Genomic DNA, 13,751 nt, shown 5'->3' on the forward strand with positions numbered 1-13,751 from the left:
AGCTAAACCGGAGGATAATTACCACAATTAACACACAAGGGCTTGTATACTTGTATGCAAAGGTATGGAAATTGTACCTAAAATCAACTTTAAGATCATACGTGCTCACAGCGAGTTCATTGGAAGGGTAACCGCAACAAATTTCCAGAAACGTTACATACTTTATCCAGGGGCCCAAGACTGATCTGCTTCAAATAGGGTGCAAACTGCTTTAACAAAAACATGGCAACTTGCTGTGAGTAAATTGTAAAACCTATTGTTCTTGGCTAAACTAACTTACTTGGTATGACTGACATTACCACACTGCAGTTGTAATGAATAATATGTATTATGTTCCTCTCTGATGCAAATTAATTTGCCAAGGTTTCACACTGCTATGCATAGCAGGAAATCCGATGACAAATTCATAAAACATGTACGCACACATTTCTTTTCACTTTTATTTGTAAATGCATCTTGGGTAGAACAAAGAAAAATATATAATATATTCATATGTACTGAAACGTTATGTACACAAAATCTTCACGACCATCGACTTTTAAGATATTGGTATCAGAATAGTCTTTTGTGTGTTCTTCAGCTATGTAGCTATGTACACTCATATTTACATACATTCATAGGATGTGATAAAACACCTGTGTTCAAACAAGCATTCAATAATTCAAAAATTGAATGAAAGGAATGATGTACAATATTGTGTACCCCTGCTTCTTGTTGTCGATGAACATACATGTAATTTATGCATGGACGGTAATCTCACAACACTGCATATTCACAACAGGGCATGATATACATAGCAATGTTCAAGAGCAAACAGGATATTTAAAACAAAAAAAGGAGAGAGACAACTTTGTCATGGCCTCACAAGGGGATACTGGGACTACATTTTCCAGAAGACCATTCTTCTGGATATTCAGCACCGTTCACTCATGTGTCCTCAATGCTAATGTACTGTCAACAGAGGGCAGAAGGCTCATGGGTGTATTCCAGTAACAGGTTAACATAGTTGAGGCAGATCGTGTGTGACTTCATTAGCATAATAATAATAATAATTGGAAATTGAGACATTCAGTTTCATGGCCGTTTCATTATAAGGGGGTTGCATTGCATAGCAACTCTTGTGATTATGAAACTAGAAACCACTTTACAGTCACTTGATACTGCATCAAAAAATAAATCATTGATAAGTACATGATTTTCTTTTTACATGCATTTTGGCTCTCCGGTAAGGATTCTGTGATAGGATAAGGCCAGAAAAGTGATAATACGACCCAAAACATATACATTTACTTTTAGATAAAAAATAACAAAACATAACACTGATCGGAAGGCCGGTTTAACAATCATTAGTGTGCGCTTAAATTATAGTTTGTTTCAGTTTTGCATTTCTTGTGTTGCTCTATAAATCCCCCATCTCCTCCTTGTGTCAGTCTTAGCAGGTTTACAAAGTTGCTCAAACTCTAGAGTAGCTTAGAGAGTATAGCTCCCACTAGCTTATAGTGACATTTTCTTACTTTGCTATGATATCAGTAGTTCATAATTATCCACAGTTATCTGCCTTTCAATTGTGCATCAAACTTTAGTTGAATGACAAAGGCATTTCTTGGCCCAAGTCCAAAAGAACAACATTCCATGTACTGTAGCTACCGGTATGTTCATTTGAAACAGAAACTCTGCTTGCGAGTGATGTTGTGGGGCTCCATGATTGCAAGCCATGACCGAGAGAGTTATTGTCTGCCGCTGCAACGGACCAATGGTAGCCTACAGTACATAATTCTCTCTGCTGTTAGGACTGTTGTAATACTTCAAATGACTGTGGGACTTAAGGACTGGGCCTCTAACCTCACTGGGAGAAAGTCACAAGGCAGAACCAAACGGAGACAGAGCTTCAGCAGAAACCTCAGCCTGACTCCCTAATCATTGCATAAGATGAGGAATGTCCGAGACATTGGCAGCTTTCAAAAAGATAAAAGGCAGTTGTTTTTGTCCAGGTATAACACAGACGCAAGGCTATAACCAAAGCGATCACATAACTTGGATTGAATGAAAATAAGCTTATCTTATCTTATCTTCCACTGGCACAGAAGATTAAAAAAAAACTGAACTGAAAAACAAACACAAGGAGCACAACATACAAAAGCACCAACAGCAACAACAACCATTAGCAACATTGAGAACAGAGATGTTGTGAACTCTTCTCTTTCTTTTGTACAATAAATTAGAATGTCACTTCTGAAAATGCATGGCGTGCTCATACATACATATTCATACTCCACCATTATCAAAACTCACAATATCTCATACGCACACACGTAAACACATGACACAGGCACACACGCACGCACGCACAGACACACACACACACACACACAAACACACCGTGCTTCCCTTGGCCTATGTCAATGTGAGAGTGATCCCGGCAAGGGTTCAGTTCACAGCACGGACTGTCCGACTGCTTCGTGGAAATCTGTGTACTTTGATGTGTTTTGACAGGTGGTCACTGCGGGCAAACTTTTTCTCACACACGGGACACTGGTAGGGCTTGACCCCCGAGTGGGACCGCCGGTGTCGTGAAAGCTCGTCTGACCGAGAGAACCTGGGGAACACACAGACAGAAGAGGACAAAACATTAATATTTGGCAATAACAAGAAATTGTAACACAAGGATATCACATCAATATTTAACAGGCATTTCTTTTTATGTACCGGTTAGTTTTCATAGAGGTGGAAAGCACGGACTAACATTGTCTTTCGGTCTACTAGTAAAATAAAATGAAATGTTAAATGTGAAATAAACATTTATCTGTAGAGTAAACACATCATTTGTATTTCAGGTTAAGGATATCTTAAAGCTTTCATCGTGACACGTATGGCCTTTGGCGAGCCTGTTAAAAACCCATACTGCAATCATATGCAAAACCTTGATCTCTCCACAGCTCTCACTCAGCTCCCTGTTTCCCAAAGCTTACACAATAGCTGAAGACAGGTTCTTTTCATGCCAAATGTTTACTGCTAAGCTCTCGGCCCCAATAGGCCTACTGTAGTTCCAGTGTTCATTCCGTAGACTAAAACTATACCGCACCTTTTGTTAAAAAGATGCGAGATGCGAGAATATCAAAAGTAGAGCCACCGTAAGCTCCCCGCCTTGCCCATCAAATGGAAACCTGCTAACCTGTACGTCTAAAGCTCTTGAGACGACAGCTCAATAGTTTCTTCCCAGGCAGCAACCTAGTGACATTGTCTGTGTTGTATACCCGGACTAGCTCTGTGGTTCAAAACTGACAAGGTGATGAAACGATGCAATCTTGTCTTGTAATTAAGCAGCAACAGAGCTGGGAGTAAAACCCGTTCCAATAGCTATCATCTGAAAATAAAACATGGCTTTTACGAGCCAATTGTTACGACCCAAAGAGATCAAAGCAATAGTTACGTATTTTAAGGATCACTTAAACACCAATTACTCAATAAATCGATAGCTACTTTCAATAAAGTAAGTCTTGCATGTTAGCTGAGCTGTAACTAAGGCTGACTTACCAGGCAGATATCTATGCTGACAGTAAAACTAAAAATAACTATTGAATCATCAACCACATACTTCCCGATACAATTCAGAGCTAACAGAGATATTGAAGCAAATTTAAGGTAGAGTTTGCATAGTACATAGTTTGCATATTATGCACATTGCATAGTAAAATCCTGAGTGTTAGTTTATCGATTTGTAAGTGTCTGAGTGTCTCCCTGAGAGTGTACATACCGTATTTGCACTCCTTAGTTTGCATTAACACTGATGGTTTTACTGTATGATGGTTTTACTGTATAGTGAAATTGTGTCTTTCAGTCTAAATAAATAAAAACTTTAAATACAACTTAAAATAAAACTTTCTTGGCAGAGTGTCTGATCAGTATATAGAGTGCAGGATATTGCTGTGCCCAATTGAGAACTGGTGGGAGAACTTTACTGTGGGGTATAATAAGTAAAAGTCTGGAATTCTAAATGTAGGCCTACAATGTAATGTGTCACAGACACATTATGTAATGTTATTACGCAGTTATAAGCTCATACTTGGCTCAGGTGGGGGAGCTGGAGTCACATTCCCCCAAAAACAGCAGCCGCTGTGGGGATCATGTACGTCCAGTGCTGGAAAGTAACCTAGTACATTTACTTAAGTAAAGTACTTCAGTGTAATTTTGAGGTATTTGTACTTTACTTGAGTAGGTCTATTTCCAATGTTCTTGTACTCCACTACATGTCATGAGGCAAATATTGAACTTTTACTCAACTACAATTATTTTAAAACTTTATTTAATAGTTACTTTGTAGATTTTGATTATTAATACAAAGCACACTAATATATTTGGGCTATAAATAGCCAATCTACAACTCGGCCATTTTCAAAAGATTACTTATACATTTTGAAATTGTGTAATGGGACATTCTGCACAATGACAACTTTTACTTTTGGTAGATGTTTCTCTTGGCTTCATGCCTTGTTCTACTCCCTGTGTGTGTGTGTGTGTGTGTGTGTGTGTGTGTGTGTGTGTGTGTGTGTGTGTGTGTGTGTGTGTGTGTGTGTGTGTGTGTGTGTGTGTGTGTGTGTGTGTGTGTGTGTGGGGGCGTGGCCCTCCTGAGATAATATCTGGCTTCATTCCTCCAGCCATCAGCCTGAAAGCATGGCATACAGTGAGTACAGCACAGCCTTCCCCTGCCCTTGGTGGTATTATATTGACAGCACACATCCATAACAAATACCTATTAATTGGATTCTCGTGCACACGTGGCCAACGGCAGAAATCAGGATGCATACGAGAGGCTGCATGTGTATATATATCTATATTGTTGCTGACAGGCAGTAACCTGCATATGAGAGGCTGCATGTGTACTATAACTATATTGTTGCTGTCGGGCAGTAACCTTGCGCACAAGAGTGTTGCGTAAAAGTAGAGAAAATAGCAGATCTAAAAGCTCACAACGGTTCACATTGAGACGAGAGCTTCTAGATCTGCTATTTTTGCTTGTATGCCTGTGAGTTGTATTAATAGTAAACCAATAAAAGGTATTAACAAGTTTTGGACATACAAGGTTTCCACCCAACATCGACGATTGATATGCAGTGCAGCACTGTGCAATACTGTACAATACAGTGCTTACTGTATTGTAAGCACTTGCTGCCTCCAGCCTAAACCTTGAGAGATTTGTCTGTGTCCTTTCATGCAGCATGGCAGCCTGGACGTTCCTAGCTCACAGTCATGGTAACTATTCAACACTTAGCCTTTGTTCACTCCACTTCCTCACCGCTGCTCCCTTCATGTGATTGTGTGCAAAACTGAAACAGGCCTCTCTCTCTCTTTTCACTCAATCTGTCTCTCTCTTCCTTCTGTACTTTTTCCCCCTGTCTCAAATAGTCTCGCTTCGTTCCGCAACTTCTCTCACAAATACACGCACATACCGTACACATGCACACACACCCACACACACATACACAGTCTCTCTCTCACCCTCTCTTTGGGCCAAAATAAATTCTGCCGTTTGTATTCAGATAAGAGCACAACTACTGGACAACTACTGCACACATTTCACTGGCTCCCTCATGTATTAAAGACATGCTTGCACAGCATTAGAAATACATGGAAAGTGGCAGATTGCCAGATTGGTACCAAAGTCATTGCAAATGGACCGACACTGGGCTTTTAAAGGGATACTATTGATTCCCCACTACATGCCTGTAAAAGAAGACTATACATGATCAAATGGATTCTCTAAACAGGCTCCTTTGAGACTGCAAGCTGTGCCTGGAAAAAGTCCTGATTTATGTAATGGTCTTGGACACATTTTAACGTTCTCATGCACAGGTATACAACTGCCTGGAAACATACGGGTGGACACATGCATACAGACGCCATGTCAGAACATACCAGTTGTATCTAGTCAAGTGTGTGTATAGAAATCATTTCCCGGTCAAAGGCTTTCAGTTAAAGGTTACACTGTCACTCTCACTATCTGTGACCCCGTGTCCTCAGGTAACCAGCAAACCCAACTCTGGTTCTGAGTTTAACCTTTGGGCTAATGAACATTAACAAAGACAATATTGAGTGCAACAACTATAGCTACAAATAAGTCCAATGGCTGTCTTTCTCTGTGACACACTGAGTTCCAAATTACAGATAGATCCAACACCAAACGTTTTGAGTTTTACAGACTGAGATACAGAAACACACATACTGTAGTGTACAGTATGTATGCACCGCCGCACTCACACTTGCACACACACATGCACGCACACACAAACACACGCGCACGTGCTGCACGGCTGCTGCCACAGCACAGCTGTCGAGTCACAACAGGAGGTGCCCAAGTTGTGCCCATGTGACTTGGCCCCCATGATGCTCAGTCCTAGATTTAGTTCACACCAGCAGAAAAATGACACCTCTGCTATTCTTGCATGCCACAAATCTCACCACCTGACAAACAGCATGATTCTCCAAGTGAACACATTTATTTATTGTTTCAATTAACACTTTGGAGGCAGCTAGGCAGTAAAACACCTCATCTCTAGAGCCCATTAAAACAAAAGATGTATTTTTTTCCCAATTCCAAATCTTCAGAGACAAATCAGTTCCTTTTCACCTTATCTGAAACTTTTATAGCTGTGTGTAGAGTCAGTAAACATTTGCCTCTGCGTTAACTTACTGATAGCAGGTATGTTAAAGAGTTGCTTTGCATCTTCCTCAGTCGTGTTATCTGCTCTGCTCTGAGGGGTGTGAATGTGAAACAGCAGACTGAGGGTGGGTTTCTGCATCTCTGCTCCAAGGCTGGTGCTAATTGATGAACCCCCCACCCCCCCCCCCCCCCCCCCCACCCCCCACCCAAAGTTCACATGTCAAAAGCTCCACCAGACTTGTGGTTCCCAAGAGTAATGCGACATCACGCAGGGCAAACTAATATGTGACACTGAGCGGAGGTTAAGTAGTCAATGCACATTGGTGTGATGGCCTGTTGTTTAGGCTCGTTCCGACAAACTGTTATATAACCAGTGGTAAATATGACTCAATCTCTGAAGTAGCCTACTAATCTATGATCTAGATAAGAAAAAAAATCATAAACGGATACAATTATGGCGGCTTTGCAATGCTGCAGTGATTCTTTTTAGTTGCTACACATCCGTGTTTTATGCTGTCACCCAGTGAACTGATTTGTTTGTGCTAAAATACACATTAATTCGGAAAATAACTAAGTACATTTACTTACAGTAAGTACTGCACTTAAGTACAATTTTGAGGTATTTCTACTTCCAATTTCCAATACTTCTAGGTCACTCCATCCCAGAGACAAATATTGTAATTTTACTCCACTACATTTATTTAAAAACTTTAGTTACTTTGTACATTTGGATTATTATTACCGATCTACAAGCGATTATCGTGAAACATTGTGAGCTTGTAGATTGGATATTTTCAAAAGATTTGTGGCATTTGAAATGGGACATTCTGTATAATGAGTACTTTTACTTTAAGTACAGTAAGTTTTGATACGAATCCTTTTGACTTTTACTTGTAAACAGAGTATTTCTACTTTTGTATACTTTTACTCAAGTAAAAAAGTGAGTACTTTTTCCACCACTGGTGCTAATATACACATTCATTCAGGGTTTCTGAGTGTACCAATGGCAAACTCACCTCCATCCACAGCCAGGCCAGTTGCAAGCAAAAGGCTTCTCTCCGGTGTGTCTCCTCAGGTGCGCCTTCAGGTGGCTGCTCTTGGTGTACATCTTGGTGCAGCCAGGAAAAGTGCATTTGTGCATTTTGATTAGGTCCGCCACCGGGTTCTTTTGGAACTTCTGACCTCCGACGAGAATCCCTGCTCCCTGGCCGACTAACCCGTCCCCGAGCCCATGCGGCTTGGCAGCAATGGGCACTGGTGCAATACGTACAAATTTAGAAGAAAGGTTAAGGCTGGGGGACGGGACAATCTGGGGGACCAGGGCAAAAGTCTGGCCCTGGATGTTGACCAGCAGCTGTGCTATTTTAATGTCTGCGGCGGTGGCAGGCTGCGGGGCCTGGGCCACCGGGGTAAGAGGTGTCGCTGTGGGCTCCTGCTTTATCTGAATAGGTTGGATCTGGAGGATGACCGGCATCCCACCACTCCCACTGCTATCACCACTCTCTGGCGACTGGGACTTGCTGGCCGATATCTTCTTGGCCCCGTCATGCATCGTGGCCCCTGTGTTGGATTTGTGTATTGGGGTGACAAGTGTGGTTTTGGTCTCGGTGATGGCAGTGGGGACAGTTTGATCTGAATGGCTGGGCTCTGTCTCCAGCCTGGGCCCAGACGACGCATCCCTGCATAGGCCCAGGCCGGCGCCCTGCAGGCCCAGCACTTCCTCCAGCCCTGGCGCCTCCTGTTTCATGGTGACCACCTCCATGTTCTCCTCCAGGAACTCCTCGATTTCCTCCAGCGTTGGCTGGAAGGATGCTCCGAGTGGATCCTCCATTTCCACACTGGACCAGATAGGGAAGTCTAAATGTTCTTCTTTCATGGTCTCCTGGCCGGTGGGTGCATCCCTCCTGGAGTCCCAGAGGAACGTGGGAAGTGGCGTGGAAGACGTCGCGCCAGTTCCAAAGTCCAAAGTGCGGCTCAGCAGGTAATCCAGGACGCTGTCCTGGCTCTCCACACTGGAGTTGCTGCCATAACTGGAGCTGAGAACCTGCGAGTCTGGGCTTGAGCATGAGCGAGGGCTTGATGACTCACTCAGGTCATCCTCAGAAAAGTGCGAGGGCATTACCTGATAGGACCCCGAGTCTGTTACCATGTTAGATAGATGGTAGGCTGGCGGGGAGCCACTGTACAGCAGAAAGGTCTCCTCCTCGCTCACAGGAAAATTGTCTACCATCCCTGGCCAGGGCCAAAAACGTGGTCTTTCTTGTCTCTAAATTACCAAATTTGTAATCTTTGTTAGTTCGTTGATGGGAGAACTATTCCTCCTGCTGCTGAGAAAGCAGGACCAGATGAACCCTGAGAGGTTTTGGCATCCAAGGTCGCGCTTCACTGTCAGGAAAGATAGCGAGACACCTGTTGTTCTCCCTCGGGATGGAAACGTAAGCGGGAGCAGAATTCAAGGTCTCCAGGCAGGATATGTCTAAACAAGAGTAAACAAAGATAGAGAAGGTGTCTGATAATATAATGTTCTTGTTGAGCATTAATGACACAATAATATCACAAGCTTTCAGCAGCTATAAATGACAAAATGAAAACAGGATGTAAAGTAATTTCGCAATTAATATGCTCATAAATCAGAATTCATAATAGGTTATTTCCATGTGCTATAGGGAGCATCGGTCAGGGTCGTCCCCCTTCCAGGGGCCCCTAGCCTGAGTGACCGGCAGTAACCCGCCTAAGAAACTGTCAACATTATAAACACAATACACCGCGTGGGGCAGCCATGAGCAATATGGTGGTGCACTGACTGCACTCACTCCTAACGGGCTCCACTGCATAAATCACCTGCATGATCACTGTTTAGGACACTTACAAAACAGTAAATCACTGCAAACTACTGTATTGTGGGAAAACACTTAGGTTCAGCATGCGGCTCGTGCATAATTTGTGATTTTGTGCATTCGTTCATTTTGCGAGATTAATGAATATGCTGTTATTGCAAATCAATGCTTTTACGGGATTACATGGCCTGTTTATCTCCCCCCCAAAAAAACTACTTTATGCATTCATGTACAGAAAATGGCATTTCACTGCATAATCGCATAGGCTATAACTAATCAAAGTAGGCTAGGCTAAAATCTTACGATTGTATTGACAAGGCAACCTAAAAGTCTAAAAAATGCATATAAAAAAAAGAAAACCCCCATTCATTTCCCTAAAATGTTCATTAATTTCATTTAAAGAGTAAAATTGCAGCAGGTGTTCACAAACTTATGACTGCATTCTGCTGCCCTAAGGCTGTGGCTATGCTTATATGTAACGAGGCAAAGGGTCCAGCAAGCCCCTTGGACATACGAATAGGAGTCTAGGACGCGTGAGTAAGCGCGGCTCACAACGTAAACATGTTTTCGTCCAAGCTGCGCTGCATGCTGCAGCATATGGCATAAGAGGGGAAACGCGCGGGCACACACACACACCCAGCATTACATTCACACACATAGAAACACAAATCTTGCAAAAAATATATATACATCTCCGAACTCACCTTGCCACGACAGTAAAATAGAATCCCAAATGCAACACCGCGTGTTAGTTTATCCTTTGCATACGACGGGTAATGAATTACTAATGCATGATTTGCCCTTGAGACTCGCCATGCAGCAGCGTTCAGACTGAGGAGCAGCGAGGCGGTGGAGTTGTACTATATTACCATCACATGACTGCTGGCGTGTGCGCTGCTACACAGGAGTGAAAATAAAGAGGCTGGTTCTGAAGGCTCGTCCCTGCTTCGTCGCGCAATTGGTCGGCGGCTCTCGGAGGAAGGTCCTAGGGTCCGTCAATCAGGATTGCGTGGGTCAACATGTGGAGAGAGATGCTTGCAGAGAGAGCGCGAGCTACGTTTTCCTCTACTTCCTTATCTGATCTTTCTCTGGGAGGGAAGGAAGCTTACACTGTTCCAGCAAGACCTACTCCCAGACAATGTTTACACATGGCGATTCAAAAGCAAATGAGAAGTTGTTGGATTAAAGAAATATGAGATTCTGTAAATAGTCATAGCTTGTCTTTCACACACTTTAATTTCCTATATGTAAGAAGAATAAAGCAGCAGCGGATCAATCATTGTGGTTATTTGTTAGGCTACTACTTATTATTACTTTATAATAAATGTTGGCAGAAGATAATCTTGTTACATGCTGCCTAGGCCTAATTACTTGCTGTGTGTGTGTGTGTGTGTGTGTGTGTGTGTGTGTGTGTGTGTGTGTGTGTGTGTTGATGAGCAATGTAACAGATTTATAACCCTGATGCAGTAAGGCCTACATGGGTTACTATAGGTCAATGTCACTCATGGTTCCACGAGTGCTACGTAACTTAACAACAACAACAATACTACTCCAGTGACGGAGAGAGGAACTCACTCTACTCTACAGGAAGGAATGCAGGCAAACCAGTGCAGTCTGGCACCGCTTGATAGGAAGTGTTGAAATGTTTCAGAGATACTTTAAACTCATGGATGTTAGATTTGCTACTCCCGAGAGAGAAAGGTTTATTCAGAGAAAGGTAGCTGCATGTAAGTGTATGCACATTTGGCTGGCAAGTGGCAGACTTTTTTCAACACAACCGCAACACCCCATGTACTAAATACTGCAATCTGTCTGCAATCTCTCTTTCTACATTTCTCCATGGCTATACTCTATTCCAGTGGTTTTCAACACTTTTCATATCAAGGCCCATTATTTATTCCATTTGAGCCACGGACCACCATTTGACAACAGCCAAACGTCGATCAAAATAACAATTCTTCTACATTCTCTAATTGTCTAGACTCGTAAATTAAGTAATGCAGATGTTTAACAATATTGTCTTGAGAGCGTAAAATTAAACCAAATTGGTTTCATTTTACACTCTCAAGAGTTGAAGATCTAATAAGAGTCCATTTGGTTATGGTTACCAACTCCATCATTTAGCTGGGGACCACCTGGAACCCCCTCAAGGATCACTGGTTGAAAACCAATGCTCTATTCTCATATGATTAATTTACAGCTCTCTAGGCCCTCAATGGTTCCAGTGAAGCATAAAGTAAAGGAGTTGACCATACTCAACATGGGGCCTAGATAGAGCGCACGACAACAGTAACTAGAAGCTAATAGCCTACCAGACTAGTGTTGGGTGACAGACCGTACAGAACAGCATATCTGTCTGATCCAACTTGACCTAGTAATCCACACATCAAACAGCTGCATGGTTAACAAAGCCATGAGTTGTCCCTGCGGCAGGACTGCTCTGCCTGCAGATTACACTGTGCGATGGTCTGAGTGAGATGGATGCAGTAAGCATTAGTAAGTTGTGGATTAAGCGCTTGCCTTTGCCCTACTTCTATTGCTCTGTCTCTGTGTCTCCAAGGACAAGCAGAGGCTGTTATTTGGAGCTGGAGGATGTGGAAATAGAGTTAGAATCACCTCTCTAGAGAGAGATGACAGCCACCAAGGAGAGCTATTGACAAAGCCATCTGTAAATGAAGTAAGTAAGTACATTTTATTTATATAGCACCTTTCACAGAGAGGACTCACAAAGTGCTTTACATGCAATAAAATACAAGACAACGAAAACAAAGCGGTTAAAAAATTGCTGTACAATTCATCTCAGATAAATGACAATACAAGCATGAAGAGTCAATAAATATAGGAAAAATCAGAAAATTCAGGTTGAACCATTCACAAATGCTTGTTCAAAGGGGAACGTTTTAAGGCTGTTTTAATGGCCAGAGGGTGCAAGTCTCAGGGCTAGTGGAAAAGCATTCCAAAGTCTGGCCGCTACAGCCTGAAATGTTTTGTCACCTTTGTTTTTTAATTTTGTGGAAGGTGGGTCTAACAGGCCCTGTTCTGCAGACCTAAGGGCCCTTCTGGGCACATAAGGTGGCACAAGGTCAGTCAGATAATCCGGGGCCTGACCATGCATAGCTCTAAAAATGAGCACCAGTACCTTAAACTGGACCTTGAAATTCACAGGAAGCCAGTGCAGGGAGGCCAGGATGGGAGTGATGTGAGGGGGTCTGTGGGCTAATTAGTGTCAATTTGGGGGTCCTTGACATGAAGAAGTTTTGGAACCACTGTCTAGAGTGCAGAACATTTCCTTCAACTCACAATTATGTGTTGCATGGTGTTATGAGCTTGTAGATCCGTCCGCGTGTTACATTTGTGATGCCTGTCCACCCACAAAATCCAAATTCAATATAAGGTATTTAACCAATGAAAAATCTTAACAAGAGCTTGTGACTAAATAATAACTAATTGCATCCATTGGAACACACATTCTTGTTTCCAAATCCTGTCAGTCAAATTCATACTGCGCAGTGTGCACTACTAGTATGAGACAATACAGGAGTCTTTATGTGACAACATATTTATGAAGTCATTTACACATTATCACATTTAAAAAAGTATCTCTGACAGTGTGGCCAAATAATTCCCATGATGTTATGATGGAGAGGATATACAAATCTGCCCCTAGTTGAAGGACATATATGTGACATAAAGTGTGTGAAAAAAGTTCTAGTACCCACTATAAAAGTGAGAGAACCACTCAGTTTTAGTATTCAAAAGTGTGATTCTCCAGAACAGTTCACCCAATCATATAGACAATGGAGTACCTAGACATCTGTCATCTGGTGTCCAAAAGCTACTCCACTGACAAATCAAGTACAAATCTCATTGACTACCCAGAAAATAAAGAACTCTATCAGAAATCAAACCGCTACTATATCATATCTCACTAGAGTCTAAAAATCGAAAGGACCTTTCTATGGAGCCAGAAAATCAATCCCTCATCATTATCTGTGGAGCTGTTTCAGAATTCATATTAGACAACTTCAGAAGGCTGTTCTTTGGCCTTTGGAAGAATTATTTAATTTCAGACAACATACATGTATGGATTATTGTCGATTCTTGTGTTGTCCTTGTTGTGTAGAATTAATGAATACCAAAATGCTCGCACCAAAACACAGTCGCCCTGGGCGCAATCCGGCAGCCATTGGAACGGTCTCTCTACCTGGTAGTTTTTCCCCCAGTGTAAATCAGGAGTTTTTGTAACAAACACATCG

The 13,751-nt window shown here is 42.2% G+C and overlaps 1 protein-coding gene across 2 annotated transcripts; it reads right to left on the minus strand.

Annotated features, from left to right (window-relative positions):
• Positions 1–437: 437 nt before the first annotated feature.
• Positions 438–10,451, minus strand: klf15 (Kruppel like factor 15). 2 transcript variants are annotated; one of them, XM_083770914.1, is made up of 3 exons: positions 10,365–10,451; positions 7,675–9,134; positions 438–2,596 (listed from the first exon to the last, which is right to left on the minus strand). In XM_083770914.1, the coding sequence occupies exons 2-3, from the start codon at positions 8,886–8,888 to the stop codon at positions 2,428–2,430; spliced, it is 1,383 nt and encodes a 460-aa protein (XP_083627040.1). In that variant the 5' UTR covers positions 8,889–9,134; positions 10,365–10,451; the 3' UTR covers positions 438–2,427. The 2 variants fall into 2 exon arrangements, with proteins under 2 accessions (XP_083627040.1, XP_083627039.1); XM_083770913.1 differs by lacking the exon at positions 10,365–10,451 and adding an exon at positions 10,200–10,349.
• Between the last annotated feature and the right edge of the window lie 3,300 nt (positions 10,452–13,751).

The sequence above is a fragment of the Protomyctophum parallelum genome (genome assembly GCF_964188405.1).
Source record: "Protomyctophum parallelum genome assembly, chromosome: 8".
NCBI lineage: Eukaryota > Metazoa > Chordata > Actinopteri > Myctophiformes > Myctophidae > Protomyctophum > Protomyctophum parallelum.